This window comes from Hevea brasiliensis, unplaced genomic scaffold, assembly GCF_030052815.1.
Source record: "Hevea brasiliensis isolate MT/VB/25A 57/8 unplaced genomic scaffold, ASM3005281v1 Scaf276, whole genome shotgun sequence".
NCBI lineage: Eukaryota > Viridiplantae > Streptophyta > Magnoliopsida > Malpighiales > Euphorbiaceae > Hevea > Hevea brasiliensis.
This window is the reverse complement of record NW_026614780.1, coordinates 1-17,701: the sequence shown is the minus strand read 5'-3', so window position 1 is coordinate 17,701 and position 17,701 is coordinate 1. Positions and strand designations below refer to the sequence as shown.

General features: G+C 32.6%; 3 protein-coding genes and 2 long non-coding RNA genes across 5 annotated transcripts; 1 reads left to right on the top strand and 4 right to left on the bottom strand.

The window, feature by feature from the left end:
• Positions 1 to 2,481: 2,481 nt before the first annotated feature.
• On the bottom strand, positions 2,482 to 4,051 carry LOC110634104 (uncharacterized). Its single transcript, XR_009146729.1, has 4 exons — positions 3,349 to 4,051; positions 3,138 to 3,225; positions 2,923 to 3,054; positions 2,482 to 2,809 (listed from the first exon to the last, which is right to left on the bottom strand). It is a non-coding gene; the product is annotated as an uncharacterized LOC110634104 (long non-coding RNA).
• Positions 4,052 to 4,188: 137 nt separating this feature from the next.
• Positions 4,189 to 6,206, bottom strand: LOC131168952 (putative disease resistance protein RGA3). Its single transcript, XM_058141938.1, has 2 exons — positions 4,292 to 6,206; positions 4,189 to 4,196 (listed from the first exon to the last, which is right to left on the bottom strand). Exons 1-2 carry the CDS (start codon positions 6,204 to 6,206, stop codon positions 4,189 to 4,191), a joined length of 1,923 nt encoding a protein of 640 aa, XP_057997921.1.
• A 1,246-nt stretch (positions 6,207 to 7,452) lies between these two features.
• On the top strand, positions 7,453 to 9,966 carry LOC110634075 (uncharacterized). Its single transcript, XM_021782968.2, has 2 exons — positions 7,453 to 7,794; positions 9,593 to 9,966. The coding sequence occupies exons 1-2, from the start codon at positions 7,527 to 7,529 to the stop codon at positions 9,688 to 9,690; spliced, it is 366 nt and encodes a 121-aa protein (XP_021638660.2). The 5' UTR covers positions 7,453 to 7,526; the 3' UTR covers positions 9,691 to 9,966.
• A 1,393-nt stretch (positions 9,967 to 11,359) lies between these two features.
• On the bottom strand, positions 11,360 to 12,001 carry LOC131176923 (uncharacterized). Its single transcript, XR_009146730.1, has 2 exons — positions 11,870 to 12,001; positions 11,360 to 11,756 (listed from the first exon to the last, which is right to left on the bottom strand). It is a non-coding gene; the product is annotated as an uncharacterized LOC131176923 (long non-coding RNA).
• A 357-nt stretch (positions 12,002 to 12,358) lies between these two features.
• LOC110634073 (putative disease resistance protein RGA3) lies at positions 12,359 to 15,101 on the bottom strand (the record flags this gene model as incomplete). The annotated part of the gene is given in 2 exon segments (XM_058141944.1): positions 12,359 to 13,536; positions 13,668 to 15,101. Coding segments are annotated over 2 exon segments (2,612 nt in total), but the record flags the coding sequence as incomplete, so codon positions are not given.
• Between the last annotated feature and the right edge of the window lie 2,600 nt (positions 15,102 to 17,701).

Below are 17,701 nucleotides of genomic sequence, written 5' to 3'. Positions count from 1 at the left end.
GTAATGATATTTAGTAATGCCAATATAACTTATTGAAAACTCATGAGCTATATCACACTTAAATATTTTTATTTCTATTTTTATTTGAATAATGATGAACATTATTTGAATACGATTTTCAGTAAAAACATCAAATGAGCTCGGTAAAAATACATTGTATAATATTATTTTTATTCACCAAGTTCCCTGTTCATAGTACAGTAAATTTCCTTTAACAAATGTTGTAAACACTTCAACTTTCAAGCCTCCCTTTACAACTCCTTTTCCCTTTATTTTTAGAGACATGCTTGTCTGGTTTCTCCTTATGAATGAAAAGGTGTGTACTGAGTGTGTGAATGATATCAAGAATTTGGTGTCCGCATACCTTATCCTCTAAGTATGTATTGATACATTCAGCTCAAGAAGCTAGTCCCATGAAGCATCCATCCAGTTAATCGCCATTGAGCATGATTTGTAAAATTAGACTTTCCTAAAGTCTTGTCTCACTAAATTTCATGAAGTCCAAATTTCATTTACCTTGAATTTCATCAAGTCCAGTCACACCTTTTGCAATAGAAGGATTATTTTGAATCGCATGTTACATAATGAAAAGCATGAAAAAGAAGGTCAAAAAATTTCTATAATGCCGAAAGTTGCTGATCAGATCGAAAAGAAATAGACTTGCAGGATGATTCTATCAATACTGTATCACAAGAAGAATTTTCATATGGTTGTATCATTAGAATAAGGAATAGATCATAGATGCAATAACTAAATACAGAAGACATTCCTGATGATATGTTGCTTCCAAATGCTGTCATTAAAAAACAATTCCAGATATCAGAAACCCTGGAACACTGGCATTCTTGATGTACCTGCGCTATTGATGTGCAGACACAACTATTGGCAGATGTAGTGCACAAAATGAGGGACCCCTCTTTTTCTTGAAAATTCTTTTGTATATATATATGTTTGTATATATTGACCTCTCATTAATTTAATTATTGAACCATCTTTTTGATAAAATTTAAAGTTGATTGAGACAAAAAAAAAAGCATTTCGTGTTTTCAAAGTTTATGTATTTTTATTATACTATAACTTTTTCAATAAATGAAATTTGTCAAGATAAAATTATATAATTATACATGTAATAAATTGATAAATGACTTTTAGTTACTTATATAAAGAGAGATATATATGTGGCAGCATTAACAATGATATAATTTTTTTTTTTACCATTTAAAAGGGTATTAGATTTCATCGAGTCTAATTATTAAATATTAATATTGTATTTTTAATTTTTTATAATATTTTATTACTTAGTTTTTATATGCCAACCGCGAAAAAAAATTTTTTAGATCCGCCACTAGACATAACATGTTCCATAAGTGTTGCTCACTGCATAAATGGCTCTTCTTAAGCTTTCAACAATTAAGATATCAGAAGTAATGTTGAAGTATCCATTAAGATTCCAAATTAGGAGGTGGTTCTAAGACTTCTAACTATATGTCTCAGCATCTAGATCGTGCCTAACGCTCATATCTACAAGAATCAAAGGCTGTCTTTCTAGAATCTTGGCTCTGCCAATCAAGATTCCAAAAGAAATTAGAATTATATTTTCAGGTTGAAACCAAGATTCCAATATTACACCTGAAAAAAAAAGGACAATCACATAAAACTTTTTGCTCTGCTTACTACAAAAATGGTTCATAAAACTTTCAACCACTAAATGTATCAGAAGCAACTATAAGTTTTTGCACAAACCAAAGATAAAGTACGTTTTGGTGTCCACATACCTCACCCCCTGAGAATGGATTGATACATTCAGTTTGAGAAGCCAATTCCACGAAGCATCCAGTTAATCAACATTGATCATGATTTGAAAAATGACACTTTCCTAAAGTATTCTCTCACCAAATTCCGTTTACCTTGAATTTCCTCAAGTCCAACTGCACCTTTACAATGGAAAGATTATTTTGAATCAGAAAGTATTACATATTTGGTAGGCATGAGTTGGCACAATGCCACAAACAATTATGGTTCATGAAAACTGTTTATAATGAAAATCATGCAAAACTACATCCACTAATTTCTGCAATGCTGAAAGTTTGCTGCTCAACTGGAAAAGAAATTAACATGCATGGTGATTCTATCAATACCGCATCCCAAGACAGAATTTCATATGGTTAATTGTCCCATTAGAGTCGGTGGCGAAGCTAGGATTTTTGTTGAAGGTGGGCATTGGTTTTAAGTTACCATATGGTGCGCATTGGTTAATCATTAAGGGGGATAAAACTATAACTATATAAGTGGATCTCTAAGTTCATTTCAAAAATCTAAGGTGATCAATTGCCTACCGCACAATGGGTGTGGTTTCGCCACTGATTAGAGTAAGAAATATATAATGCAATAATTAAATCGTAGAGGAGTGAATAAAAAAAATAAGGGCACCCAGTCCAATATAATTCAAAAGTGAAAATGGATAATTACGCTATAGTCATATGATTGATAAATGTATGGCATTTCTCACAGAATTGTAACAATTGTCCCAAGGTTTTGAGCCTCGTTTGAAGGCCCTCTTATGTCTACAATTAGTTTAACCAGCGTAACTGACTAAATTGCATTGATCCATGAATCTTTTTAAGATACACACAAACACACGCACACACACATTTGTCGCATACACAAATTAGAAATGAAGAATACAATAATGATGTACTGTTCTCTAATCCAAAGACAAACAAGGATTCCTGTACAACTCCATTGAATAGAACCACAAATGAAGATCTCATTACTTAATTCCACCATAAGTAGATTTAGCTCATTTACCCTGCATTTGAAGCAAAGATATTCATGGATGGAATAAAATAGCTGAGGTACAAGTGAAGCAAGAAGAAGGGACAAAGAAACAAGAAATCTGCAATTGTTTAACATGGCTTTTACCTTAACTGGCTAAATTGTATTGATCCATTTAGTCTTTAAAACCAATTTCAGTGTGTAAGGCGCCTTGAACTTGCGCATTCTCTATTAAATGTATGAACTAACATTGAGTATTTAGTTGCAGCAGAAAGATTCCTGCAAAAAGTAGCCCTAGTCCATTATTTTTAGTCCAAACTGAAAATAGAGATTCTACTCTAGTATAATATTTATACACATACAGTGAAGGATATAACATAATGGCAATGAAGGATTTGCACATGAAGACGCAATTGCTTTGATTGACCAAGGAGATTTTGCCCATTTGCCCTACAAATAAAGAAAAGACATTCCATTTCAAGATATGTAATTATCATTGTGGCTGACTAATTCACAGATGAAATAAAAAGAAAAGGATAAAAATAAGGATAATAAAGAAACAGAAGAAATTACCTAATCCCGTGGAATCTGTTGGTGTCTCACCTTTGCACATGCTCATTACCAATATTTGATGGTTAGAGATGCAAGATTTGTTTGGCCCTTTCCCTCCTTTCCTCTTTTGTTAAGCAGCCTTGAAATTGATAATTCTTCTGGAGAAGGTAATCTGGTAACGCCTCCAACTTCAACTTTGGGCAATGCCAAATAGAGAGAGAACGAAGACATGGCAGGATTGTAAAATTGGCAACATTTTCTTCTCCATTTTTGTTCATTCCATCATCCCACTCCTCCAACTCCTTCAAGGAACGTAATTTAAGTGTTGTCAATTTGGGGAAGACGATGACTGATGACGAAATCTCTTGTTGACTTGAAGTTTCTATTCCCAAAAACTCAACGCCCAACTTTTTCAGGCGTTCCATTAATTCCAATTCATGGATTTCAAGGAATGGCAACTTTCCCAAAGGAGGTAATTTCTCACAGTTTTTAGAATAATCGAGCAGAACACGCTTCAGATTAATTAATGACATGATCCAATCCGGATAAACTGTACCTTCATAACCCTTTATTCTTAAAGTCTCCAAATCAGCGTGTGGTTCTAAGACTTCAAGTAATTCTTCATGGTGACATATTCTCCCTTCCCCTTCCTTTTCATTAAAAACTAAATGCATTCTGTTGATTTCTTTCTTTTTCTTGAGTTGTGCTTTCTTAGCCTCATCCACGTTGTCCACATTTTCTAGGCCCGATAAATAAAGCAATCCTTGAAGAAGGTTCAGACGTTCTAGATCCCCAAGAGAGAATGCTTCTCTATCATCAAAAACATGGACCCATTCTAATGTCCTGAGACAGCTCAATTTCCTAATTTCCTTCGACATAAGACAAAGGCATCCACCAGAATAATACAGATGTCTTAAGTTAACGAGTTTTCCAACACCATCGGGCAGCTTTGCCAAATTACAACCATGAGCATCTAAGGTTTGCAAATTATATAATTCACACAATGTTTCAGGCAACGACTTCAGATGATCATTAAAAGACAAGTCAAGTTGCCTCAAATGTATCAATTGGCTTATTGTTGGTGGGATTTCTTCAATGTCACAATTGCTTAGATCTAAAGATCTCAAACAAGTTAATTCATTGAAAAAACTAGATAGCACTGCAGTGACCACAAAACCTCCTTCGAACTGAGCTATGAGGCCGCGTAGTTTCTTTGCATCATAAAAGTAGCCCGGTAATGAGCCTTTTCCTGCAAGCACCATCCTCGAATAACGTGCTTCATTACTGACAGATTCCTTACTTGACTCAACAGAGCTACTAACCTCCATGCTAAAACATTCATCCCTCCTAATATACTGGGCAAAATCATGCACTATGTCATGCATTTTACATGTATATGAAATGTCATAGAAATCGTCAACTATGTTGATATCTTGGAAGAAAGAGCGTGAAGCTAAATTCTGAAAATACTCCTCACCAATTCTCTCCATGTCTTTTTTTGTTGTTTCCTTAATATAACCATGTGCCATCCACAACTCTATCAGTTTTCGTTTTTCCATCAAATGGTCCTTGGGGAAAATGGCACAATAAGAAAAACATTGCCTCAATGGTGGGGACAAATCATTATAACTAAGCCATAAATGGGGAAAAATATCAACTTCAGCATTTTCTAGTTCCCACACCTCACTATACATGATGGTTTGCCACTCACTTTTGGATTTTTTGGTGACCAAAATACTTCCTAGAGTCTTCACTGCAAGAGGCAATCCTTTGCACCTGCTTACAATTTTCTTACCAATGTGTTCGAATGGCTCACGCTCTCCACTGCTCCATCCAAAAAATGCAATTTGACTAAATAGAAACCAAGAATCTTCTGCGGACAATTGTCCTATTTTGTGTATCTCAATGCAACCTATCGCACTTGCAACAATCTCCTTACGTGTGGTCACCAAAATTCTACTTCCTGGCGAACCACATTTGAGACAATCTTTCAATTGTACCCATTTTGCAGAATTTTCTTCCCACACATCATCAAGTATGAGAAGAAACTTCTTCCCCTCCAGAGATTTGCGTATGTTTTGCAGTATAGTTTGCAATTCATGCAAATTTGGAGCCTCATTTGTGAGAGATTCAAGGATCGCCTTGGCAATCTTAATCTCATCAAAGGGATCCGATACACAAACCCATATTCTCGTTTCGAAATGGGTTTTCACCTCATCATCGTTGTAGACTAATTTGGCCAAAGTAGTTTTTCCAATTCCCCCCATCCCTACAATAGAGATGATGTGGAGGCTTGGTGTTTGGCTACTCTCAGTCAACAACTTCTTCATTATTGCTTTTTGTTCCTGGTCTCTACCTTTGACCTCTGCTACATCAATGAAAGATGTAGTTGTAAATCGCTCAACTTGTTTAGTTTCCTCTTGAAAACTAACAAAGTTGAACGCACGCTGTTGATCAACAATGATATCTAATTCTGCATTAAGATCTTTAATCTTGACAGCAATATCACGACGTACACCAACTTCTCTACAACGAAAGCAAGAGAAGCAGATTAAGCAGCGTACCTTCCTCTTATTCTCAGCTGAAACACGTTCATCTCCCATAATTTGGGATTTCTGAATTGCAGTGGTCCACTCGTCTAGCACATCATCCATATCGTAGGAAATGTTTTTGAGAGTCTGCATCCAAAGTTTGATCGCATCCTCCTTCACTTGTCTATTCTCGGCATCCACCAGCACGGCCTTGATGAGCTGGAATTTGGTAGTCAGCATTTGAACTTCTTTCTTGACACCCACAATGAGCCTCACCTCTTGTTCTATCTCACGAACAACGATTGAAATTAGTTCTTCCAAGACTTTGGAAACAAGAACGTCAGCCATAGTTGAAAGGTGGTGTGTAATTGATTGATCAGAAAGGAGAATTGAAAAATAAAGGGTGCTTATATTATGACAATGCTGCCATGACAGCACATTTATAGTAAATGGCAAAGCGAAAGAATCCTTTGTTTGGTGTGTCCCAAAGCAAAACCTTGCTTCTATGCTGGTTTTGGCATCAACCTTTCTCAAAGAAATGCCCATATTAATTGATTCTTTGCTTACTTTTCCAGTTAACAATTATTCCCAGCCATGCCTGTAATTTCACTATTTGTTCCTGCCTTGCAACTAGAGGAATAAGTTGTTCCCTTGTGCATATTCTTAATCAAATATGCCTTACAAGCTTTATCCCTTCCTGTCCCCTTAAGAAAATGGTAGACATGTTTGCATTACAAGCTTTTTGTTTAGCATAAATGAATTAAATTGGCTTTAGATCAAGATATTTAAGATTTACTTAAGTTTTTAATTAATACCAACTATATTTAAAATTTAGATTTTTTTTTATCAACAAATAAAACATAGGCACATACAGATTAGTAACAAAAATAGTTAATCTATGACCAACAAGTGATTCAATCAATTGCGTGGAAGTATTTTCAAAAGGTCTTTATTGTTCAAATTCTACAATTAATTTGAATACTTAAAGATTTAACTTTTCACTTTATTGATATTTAAAAGTTAAAAGGTAATATTTATCATTAATTTTTTAGCTTTCTACCAAACCCATTCTAAGTATTAGATTTTGTCTTTGAAATTTCTATATTAATTTATTGTCAAATTAATTATAACATACATTTTCTAAATTTAGCTATTTCTAGTTGATGAATATACCGAAACTAATGCCGTCTCTCTCAGGCCCTCGAAAAAAAAAACTCTCAGGCCCGATAAACAAGTCATTTTGGGCTTTTGGGGCAACCGTGGGCTTTTAAAAGCCCAATTTATATTCTCCTCCCATATGGACCTTGAACATGTTCAAAATTACGGTTTCAATATATTTTTAAAAAAAATAACATTTGAAATATTATTTTAAAGAATTATTAGAAAAAAAATTATTAATTATTTTGAAATTTTTATAATTAAAATATACTAATTTAATTTAAAGTTAATTTTAAATAATATTTATCTGTATCTCCAAATAGTAACTATAAAGTTTATGAATTGAGTCATTAGGCCTAATAAATTGAACATTTTGGGCTTTTGGAGGACAATCATGGGCTTCATGAAGCCCAATCGAAGTTCTTATTCGCTCTCTGTCACTTCACTTCAAGCTAACACTCCTCGCTAGGGTTTGTAATTGAGGAAAACCGATCATTTTTATCCAAAACAATGGCGTCCAAAACCCTAATTCGAACCGGAGCTTCACTGATGAACCGCATGTTCTTATCGAATCCGATTCTCCACCAAAACCCTAAGGCCAATGCTCAAATTGTATCTCACAGCTTTCAAATCACTCCTCAGCTATTTTCTTCTCCCTCTAAATTGCAAACCACTTACGATTTGCCCCAAAATGATGCCTATTCCGTTAGTAATCTTGCCAAAGAAGAGTTTTTCCATCCCTTTGGTCTCCCTTCTCTTCGCTTCTTCTTGCCGGACGGTACTCTCTCTCTCTCTCTCTCTCTCTCTCTATATCGATATCTTTTTTTTTTTTTCCTTTTCTGGTGGTGGGGGGTGGGTTTCTTGTTACTTTTAGGAGAAAAAGCGCATTGCTTTTGTTTTGATTGTTGAATTGTACATGACTGGCAAATGGGTATCAATATTAATTCAGCTTATCATCTTGTCACTGTCAATTTTTTTTTTTATGTTACGTTTTTAATTGGTTGATGCTTTTGAATAATTGTTAAAAGCAGCAGGAGATACCTGTTTCTTCTAGGAATTATACGTTGATAACTCCTGTCACCTCCATTTTCACTATAGCAGTGCATGCCATTACAGGGGAAGTTGTACTATGGAATCTTTTACCTGGGCAATTGCATTTTTGTTAATCTTCATTTGCTAATACCAACTTTTTGGAGAAAATTAAGTTGCAATTTTTTTTTAATTATTTCCTAGTGTTTGAATCCTTATTGAAAAAAAACGAAGAAAAAAGGTGAATAGAAAGAAGATCAACTTTTTGAATCCTTACTAATCATGTATCTTTAGGTTTCTAGTCATTCTCATTTCCTTTGTTGCAGAAGCTTACTACAAAAATAACAACAACAACTAAGACTTAATCCCAAACTAGTTGGGACTTGGGGTTGATATTATTGCAGAGGCTTACTAATAGAATATAATTGTTGTCAGGCTACAATAATCATCTTTGGGCATTGGTATCGTATTATGCCTTCTCTTGTTTAGTCATTGGTCATATTTTGTGCTTAGTTAGAGACACTGTTTATCAGTCAATTTTTTTGTTTTTCATCTTACTTTTAGTTAGTAGTCAATCTTTAGGCTCTCAATTCAACTCATGCTTTTATTACTAATAGCTGATGGTATTCTGTCATGCATTACAACAATATATTCCATTTGCTAGATTACCCTTTTTATTTATCAGTACACTTGTACCATTGGTCCCTTGTTGCTGTATTCTGTATTTAGAAATGCATGCTTTATTTGGAAAGACGGTATCCATTGGAATTATTTTGTGATGCATAACATTATTTTCAAATTCCATGTAGCTAAGATGGAGTTTTTTTTTAGTCTTTTTCGTTTTGATCCTCAGACAGTTTGCAAGCATTAACATTTGGAAGTAAATTTCTTGTTTTAAGTAGGCAGCACATTAATGATTTAAGATGACATGCTATGGAATCTAAGGACATGCTGATATGATGCCCGTGTTAAGCATGCTTTTTGTCTTGAAGCAATTGGATTAGCTTACTGTTGAGGAATCTGAATACTTGCTTGATTAGACATATAGTTGAGAAATGTTGTGATTGTTGACACTTGACATTGAGTATAGGAAAAAGGTTGTCTGTTGTTGGATATTATCACTAAACACAGTCGCCAGCTTTCTAGTTGATTCTACAGAGTTGATGCAATTCTAATTTTGGATTGATCTCTTATAACAATTGTATGTCCCTTCTCTGGCTCATGGAAAATTCTTCAGTCCAAGAGGTATTGCCAGGATTTTAATGAGGTTCAGATTTATCTTGTTTTGTTCAGCTAAAATCATTAGAATAAAATTACCTTACACAATTTCCTGCAAAAAATAAAAATATGAAGTGTTGAGTGGATAGCATTTTGGCTTGCGGAACTGATCCTATAATAAGTAATTGTTGCTAAGCACTACTGATATGTCTATTCTACAACTTTAGAATGGAGGTTGCATGGGGCTGGCCTGGTCAATTACTGATTACCTTGAACTTTTTGCTTTTCCTTCTTGATTAATTTATGACTGGTTTGATCCTTTTATTCAGGTGATTCATCAAGTGAGCCAATGCTCTTATTCCCTAAAAGGACATTCCAACCCAGCCTCATCAGGCGTAAGAGAAATCATGGTTTCTTTGCGCGGTAATAGATCATAGATGCAATAACTAAATACAGAAGACATTCCTGATGATATGTTGCTTCCAAATGCTGTCATTAAAAAACAATTCCAGATATCAGAAACCCTGGAACACTGGCATTCTTGATGTACCTGCGCTAGATGTGCAGACACAACTATTGGCAGATGTAGTGCACAAAATGAGGGACCCCTCTTTTTCTTGAAAATTCTTTTGTATATATATATATATGTTTGTATATATTGACCTCTCATTAATTTAATTATTGAACCATCTTTTTGATAAAATTTAAAGTTGATTGAGACAAAAAAAAAAAGCATTTCGTGTTTTCAAAGTTTATGTACTTTTATTATACTATAACTTTTTCAATAAATGAAATTTGTCAAGATAAAATTATATAATTATACATGTAATAAATTGATAAATGACTTTTAGTTACTTATATAAAGAGAGATATGTGTGGCAGCATTAACAATGATATATATATATATTTTTTAACCATTTGAAAGGGTATTAGATTTCATCGAGTCTAATTATTAAATATTAATATTGTATTTTTAATTTTCTATAATATTTTATTACTTAGTTTTTATATGCCAACCCCGAAAAAAAAAATTTTAGATCCGCCACTAGACATAACATGTTCCATAAGTGCTGCTCACTGCATAAATGGCTCTTCTTAAGCTTTCAACAATTAAGATATCAGAAGTAATGTTGAAGTATCCATTAAGATTCCAAATTAGGAGGTGGTTCTAAGACTTCTAACTATATGTCTCAGCATCTAGATCGTGCCTAACGCTCATATCTACAAGAATCAAAGGCTGTCTTTCTAGAATCTTGGCTTTGCCAACCAAGATTCAAAAGAAATTAGAATTACATTTTCAGTTTGAAACCAAGATTTCAATATTACACCTGGAAAAAAAGGAAAATCACATAAAACTTTTTGCTCGGCTTACTACATAAATGGTCCATAAAACTTTCAATCACTAATGCATCAGAAGCAACTATAAGTTTTTGCACAAACCAAAGATAAAGTTCGTTTTGGTGTCCACATACCTCACCCCCTGAGAATGGATTGATACATTCAGTTTGAGAAGCCAATTCCATGAAGCATCCAGTTAACCAACATTGATCATGATTTGAAAAATGACACTTTCCTAAAGTATTCTATCACCAAATTCCGTTTACCTTGAATTTCACCAATTCCAACTGCACCTTTACAATGTTGGAAAGTATTACGTATTTGGTAGGCATGAGTTGGCACAAAGCCACAAACAATTATGGTTCAGGAAAACTGTTTCTAATGAAAATCATGCAAAACTACATCCAATAATTTCTGCAATGCTGAAAGTTTGCTGCTCAACTAGAAAAGAAATTAACATGCATGGTGATTCTTTCAATACTGCATCCCAAGACAGAATTTCATATGGTTAATTGTATCATTAAAGTCAGTGGCAAAGCTAGGATTTTTGTTGAAGGTGGGTATTGGTTTTAAGTTACCATATGGTGGGCATTGGTTAATCATTAAGGGGGACAAAACTATAACTATATAAGTAGATCTCTATGTTCATTCCAAAATATAAGGTGATAAATTGCCTACCGCACAATGGGCATGGTTTCGCCACTGATTAGAGCAAGAAATAGATAATAGATGCAATAATTAGATTGTAGAGGAATGAATAAAAAAAATAAGGGCACTCAGTCCGATATAATTCAAAAGTGAAAATGGATAATTATGCTATAGTCATATGATTGATAAATGTATGGCATTTCTCACAGAATTGTAACAATTGTCCCAAGGTTTTGAACCTCATTTGAAGGCCCTCTTATGTCTACAATTAGTTTAACCAGCATAACTGACTAAATTGCATTGATCCATGAATCTTTTTAAGATATACACACACACACGCACACGCACATTTGTCTCACACACAAATTAGAAATGAAGAATACAATAATGATGTACTGTTCTCTAATCCAAAGACAAACAAGGATTCCAGTACAACTCCATTGAATAGAACCACAAATGAAGATCTCATTACTTAATTCCACCATAAGTAGATTTAGCTCATTTACCCTGCATTTGAAGCAAAGATATTCATGGATGGAATAAAATAGCTGAGGTACAAGTGAAGCAAGAAGAAGGGACAAAGAAACAAGAAATCTGCAATTGTTTAACATGGCTTTTACCTTAACTGGCTAAATTGTATTGATCCATTTAGTCTTTAAAACCAATTTCAGTGTGTAAGGTGCCTTGAACTTGCGCATTCTCTATTAAATGTATGAACTAACATTGAGTATTTAGTTGAAGCAGAAAGATTCCTGCAAAACGTAGCCCTAGTTCATTATTTTTAGTCCAAACTGAAAGTAGAGATTCTACTCTAGTATAATATTTATACACATAATGTGAAGGATATAACATAATGGCAATGAAGGATTTGCACCCGAAGACGCAATTGCTTTGATTGACCAAGGAGATTTTGCCTATTTGCCCTACAAACAAAGAAAAGACATTCCATTTCAAGATATGTAATTATCATTGTGGCTGACTAATTCACAGATGAAATAAAAAGAAAAGGAAAAAAAGTAAGGTTAATAAAGAAACAGAAGAAATTACCTAATCCCATGGAATCTGTTGGTGTCTCATCCTTGCACATGCTCATTGCCAATATTTGATGGTTAGAGATGCAAGATTTGTTTGGCCTTTTCCCTCCTTTCCTCTTTTGTTAAGCAGCCTTGAAATTGATAAATCTTCTGGAGAAGGTAATCTGGTAACGCCTCCAACTTCAACTTTGGGCAATGCCAAATAGAGAGAGAACGAAGACATGGCAGGATTGTAAAATTGGTAACATTTTCTTCTCCATTTTTGTTCATTCCATCATCCCACTCCTCCAACTCCTTCAAGGAACCTAATTTAATTGTTGTCAATTTGGGGAAGACGGTGACTGATGACGAAATCTCTTGTTGACTTGAAGTTTCTATTCCAAAAAACTCAACGCCCAACTTTTTCAGGCGTTCCATTTCTTCCAATTCAAGGATTTCAAGGAATGGTAACTTTCCCAAAGGAGGTAATTTCTCACAGTTTTTAAAACCTCTGAGCTGAACACGCTTCAAATTAATTAATGACGTGATCCAATCCGGAAAAACTATGCCTTCATAGCCACGTATTCCTAAAGTCTCCAAATTAGTGTGTGGCTCTAAGACTTCAAGTAATTCTTCATCGTGACATATTCTCCCTTCCCCTTCCCTTTCATTAAAAGCTAATTGCATTCTGTTGATTCCTTTCTTTTTCTTGAGTTGTGCTTTCTTAGCCTCATCCATGTTGTCCACATTTCCTAGGCCCGATAACATAAGCAATCCTTGAAGAAGGTTCAGACTTTCTAGATCCCCAAGAGAGAATGCTTTTCTATCATCAAAAACATCGACCCACTCTAATGTCCTAAGACAGCTCAATTTCCTAATTTCTTTCGACATAAGAATAGGGCCTATACCAGGAATATGCAGATGTCTTAAGTTAACGAGTTTTCCAACACCATCGGGCAGCTTTGCCAAATTATAACAATCATAAACATCTAAGGTTTGCAAATTATATAATTCACACAATGTTTCAGGCAACGACTTCAGATGATCATTAGAAGACAAGTCAAGTTGCCTCAAATGTATCAATTGGCTTATTGTTGGTGGGATTTCTTCAATGTCACAATTGCTTAGATCTAAAGATCTCAAACAAGTTAATTCATTGAAAAAACTAGATAGCACTGCAGTGGCCACAAAACCTCCTTCGAACTGAGCTATGAGGCCGCGTAGTTTCTTTGCATCACAAAAGTAGCCCGGTAACGAGCCTTTTCCTGCAAGCACTATCCTCGAATAACGTGCTTCATTACTGACAGATTTCTATACTTGACCTAAAACATTCATCCCTCCATGCTAAAACATTCATCCCTCCTAATATACTGGGCAAAATCATGCACTATGTCATGCATTTTACATGTATATGAAATGTCATAGAAATCGTCAACCATGTTGATATCTTGGAAGAAAGAGCGTGAAGCTAAATTCTGAAAATACTCCTCACCAATTCTCTCCATATCTCTTTTTGTTGTTTCCTTAATATAACCATGAGCCATCCACAACTCTATCAGTTTTTGTTTTTCCATCAAGTGGTCCTTGGGGAAAATGGCACAGTAAGAAAAACATTGCCTCAATGGTGGGGACAAATCATTATAACTAAGCCATAAATGGGGAAAAATATCAATTTCAGCATTTTCTAGTTCCCACACCTCACTATCCATGATGGTTTGCCACTCACTTTTGGATTTTTTGGTGACCAAAAGACTTCCTAGAGTCTTCACTGTAAGAGGCAATCCTTTGCACCTGCTTACAATTTTCTTACCTATGTCCTCCAATGGCTCACGCTCTCCACTGCTCCATCCCAAAAATGCAATTTGACTAAATAGAAACCAAGAATCTTCTGCGGACAATTGTCCTTTTTTGTGAATGTCAATGCAACCTATCGCACTTGCAACAATCTCCTTACGTGTGGTCACCAAAATTCTACTTCCTGGTGAACCAAATTTGAGACAATTTTTCAATTGTACCCATTTTTCAGAATTTTCTTCCCACACATCATCAAGTATGAGAAGAAACTTCTTCCCCTCTAGAGATTTGCGTATGTTTTGCAGTATAGTTTGCAATTCATGTAAATTTGGAGCCTCATTTGTGAGAGATTCAAGGATCGCCTTGGCAATCTTAATCTCATCAAAGGGATCCGAGACACAAACCCATATTCTCGTTTCGAAATGGGTTTTCACCTCATCATCGTTGTAGACTAATTTGGCCAAAGTAGTTTTTCCAATCCCCCCCATTCCTACTATAGAGATGATGTGGAGGCTTGGTGTTTGGCTACTCCCCGTCAACAACTTCTCCACTATTGCTTTTTGTTCTTGGTCTCTACCTTTGACCTCTGCTACATCAATGAAAGATGTAGTTGTAAATCGCTCAACTTGTTTAGTTTCCTTTTGAAAACTAACAAAGTTGAACGCACGCTGTTGATCAACAATGATATCTAATCTTGCATTAAAATCTTTAATCTTGACAGCAATATCACGACGTACACCAACTTCTCTACAACGAAAGCAAGAGAAGCAGATTAAGCAGCGTACCTTCCTCTTATTCTCAGCTGAAACACGTTCATCTCCCATAATTTGGGATTTCTGAATTGCAGTGGTCCACTCGTCTAGCACATCATCCATATCGTAGGAAATGTTTTTGAGCTTCTGCATCCAAAGTTTGATCGCATCATCCTTCACTTGTCTATTCTCGGCATCCACCAGCACGGCCTTGATGAACTGGAATTTGGTAGTCAGCATTTGAACTTCATTCTTGACACCCACAACGAGCCTCACCTCTTGTTCTATCTCACGAGCAACGATTGAAGTTAGTTCTTCCAAGACTTTGGAAACAAGAACGTCAGCCATAGTTGAAAGGTCGCAGGTAATTGATTGATCAGAAAGGAGAAATGAGAATTGAGCAATGACGGGTGAATATATATTTCTATAATAATGATTTCGTCTCTTAAAAAAACAATTTGTATTTTATGAACTTTATAATCTTAGTAGAATATGAAAATATTTATACTTATATAATATAAATATATATTATTATTTAATATTATAATTAAATAATAAAAAATAATTTTAATAAAAATATCTTTTTATATACAAAATTATTTTTTAATGAAACTTGTAATTTATAATATTTTTTGACTTTTGTAATTATTATAATTTCTAGCTAGTTTCTAATTTACCTTTATTTGGAGATAAATGGCCCATATTTTAATATTAACATAAATATTAAAAAGTCTACAAATTTCATCAAGAGTAGTCATAAACTCAAAAGAGTTGTGTAAATTATAAAATGGATATAAAAAGATAATCTGTTAAATTAAAAAAATAAATTAAATTGATAAATTGAATGCAAATTTGCATTGGATTAATTAATCAAATTTAAAAGAAGGCTAAAATTTCTTTTTTTTTTTTCACTCTAACAATAAAATATTTTGAATAAAATTTCAAATGTTATTATATTCTAACTATCTTTAAAAATAAAGACCAGATCAGTTATATATGTTAAAAGATAAACAAAATCTTTTTCTAGATATGTTGAGTTGATATAAAAATCAACAATTTCAAAGGCATTAAAAAAATTATCCTTACATGTTTTTTATTTTAAAAAATTATTATTTATTTTTTATATTTTAATAAAATTAATTATTTGATCTCTTTATTTATAAAATATATTATTTAATTCTTTTATTTTTAACACATTAAATTGTTTCATCCATTTATTAATTTTTTTTGTTAATTAATAAATTTTAATATTATTTAAACTAATTAATTAATCTATATATTTTAAAAAATATATCAATTAATATTTATAATTTAATTTTATTAACTTTTTATTTCATTCAATTTTTTTTTTATATTTAAATTACTGTAACTTTTTTTCCCTTATTTCTTTCTTATCCTCTTTTATTTCTCTTACTCATTATTTTTTTTCTCTTTTATATACACACTCTTTTCCCCTCATTGTCTCTTCCTTTTTCATCTATAAACAGAAAATAATACAACATAATTTCTCTTTCTTTTATAAATTATAAATTATGTTTAAAAACGTCTTATTTCCCTTATTTGTATATTAAATAACATTTTAATAATTTTAAAATGATAAAATTAAATTATAATTAATTTCTTATTCTAATAGTGAGTATGAGATTATTTAAAAATAAATGTTAATATTTGAATTCAATTATAATGATTTCGACTTATAGTGTAAGTAAAATTTTATTTAATACTTATTAATTACTTTATATTAATGTTTTTATATATAAAAAAATGAAATAAAAATTATGATCTTGATATATACTTTCTTTAAAAATAAATACAAGAACATTTATGTTTATGTATATGTACATGGTGAAGGATAAATAACAAAATGTTCATTTTAATTGAAGTCCAATTAATAAAAAAAAAATATTTTCTGGATATAAAAATCAGCAAAGGCAATTTAAATTGTCTTTTATATAATAATAACCACATAATATGAAAATTTTCTTTTGATTTGCCCTTGAAGCTCCTCCTCTTGATTTTTCATGGTGGACTGCAAATGAAAGCAGCGCAATAATATGAATTATTCTTGCCCTGATTTTCCATGGTGGACCACAAATGAAAGCAGCGCAATAATAGGAATTATTCTTGCCCTGATTTTCCATGGTGGACCACCAATGAAAGCAGGGCAATAATAGAAGTTAAGGGTCCCAAAAGGTTGAAAGTAAAAGATAAACACAATAATTAAAAGAATACAAAATTAATGGAGCCCACCATGTCAGCAAAATTTAAAAGAATTCAGCTCTTTGAAAAACAAAAAAAAAAATTTAGAGCCGTTCATAACCATGGTTAATAAAATAAAGATTACTATTTAATAAAATTAAATTTATATTATGCAGTTAATATATATATTTTTTAAATTAACACTAGAAATATTAATATATTATAATAATATTATATTATATTATATTATATATTATTTAATAAATATTAATATATTAAATTTAAATTGATATTATTTCATTTTTAATATCAATTAATTTTTAAAATTAACTATTTTAAATTTATCTTTTTCATGAAATAAATATCTCTATCATGTTATTATTTTATTATTTAAAAATTCATGCAGAATTAAAAAGAAGGCTAAAACCATTTTATGTTTATGTATAATTTTTAGGTTTTGTTTAAAACCATTTTATACCTCCGATTTTTTAATTATTTAATTATTTTAGAAAAATGATAATTTTTTTATTTAAATTTAATCCATCATAAATTTATTTATATGCTCATTCATAATAAGTCAAATATAAATAAAAATTTCTTTGATATTAATATATATTAAATTTAAATTGATATTATTTATTTTGAGGGGAATTAAAGAAAATCATTTATGAAAATAAATTAAAAAAAACCACTT

Excerpts from the sequence above, each read along its gene's own strand:
- LOC131168952 (XM_058141938.1), bottom strand. The coding sequence starts at position 6,206 with ATGGCTGACGTTCTTGTTTCCAAAGTCTTGGAAGAACTAATTTCAATC.
- LOC110634075 (XM_021782968.2), top strand. The coding sequence starts at position 7,527 with ATGGCGTCCAAAACCCTAATTCGAACCGGAGCTTCACTGATGAACCGC. Across the intron at positions 7,795-9,592 it reads TCGCTTCTTCTTGCCGGACG|GTGATTCATCAAGTGAGCCA; the intron begins GTACTCTCTCTC and ends CCTTTTATTCAG.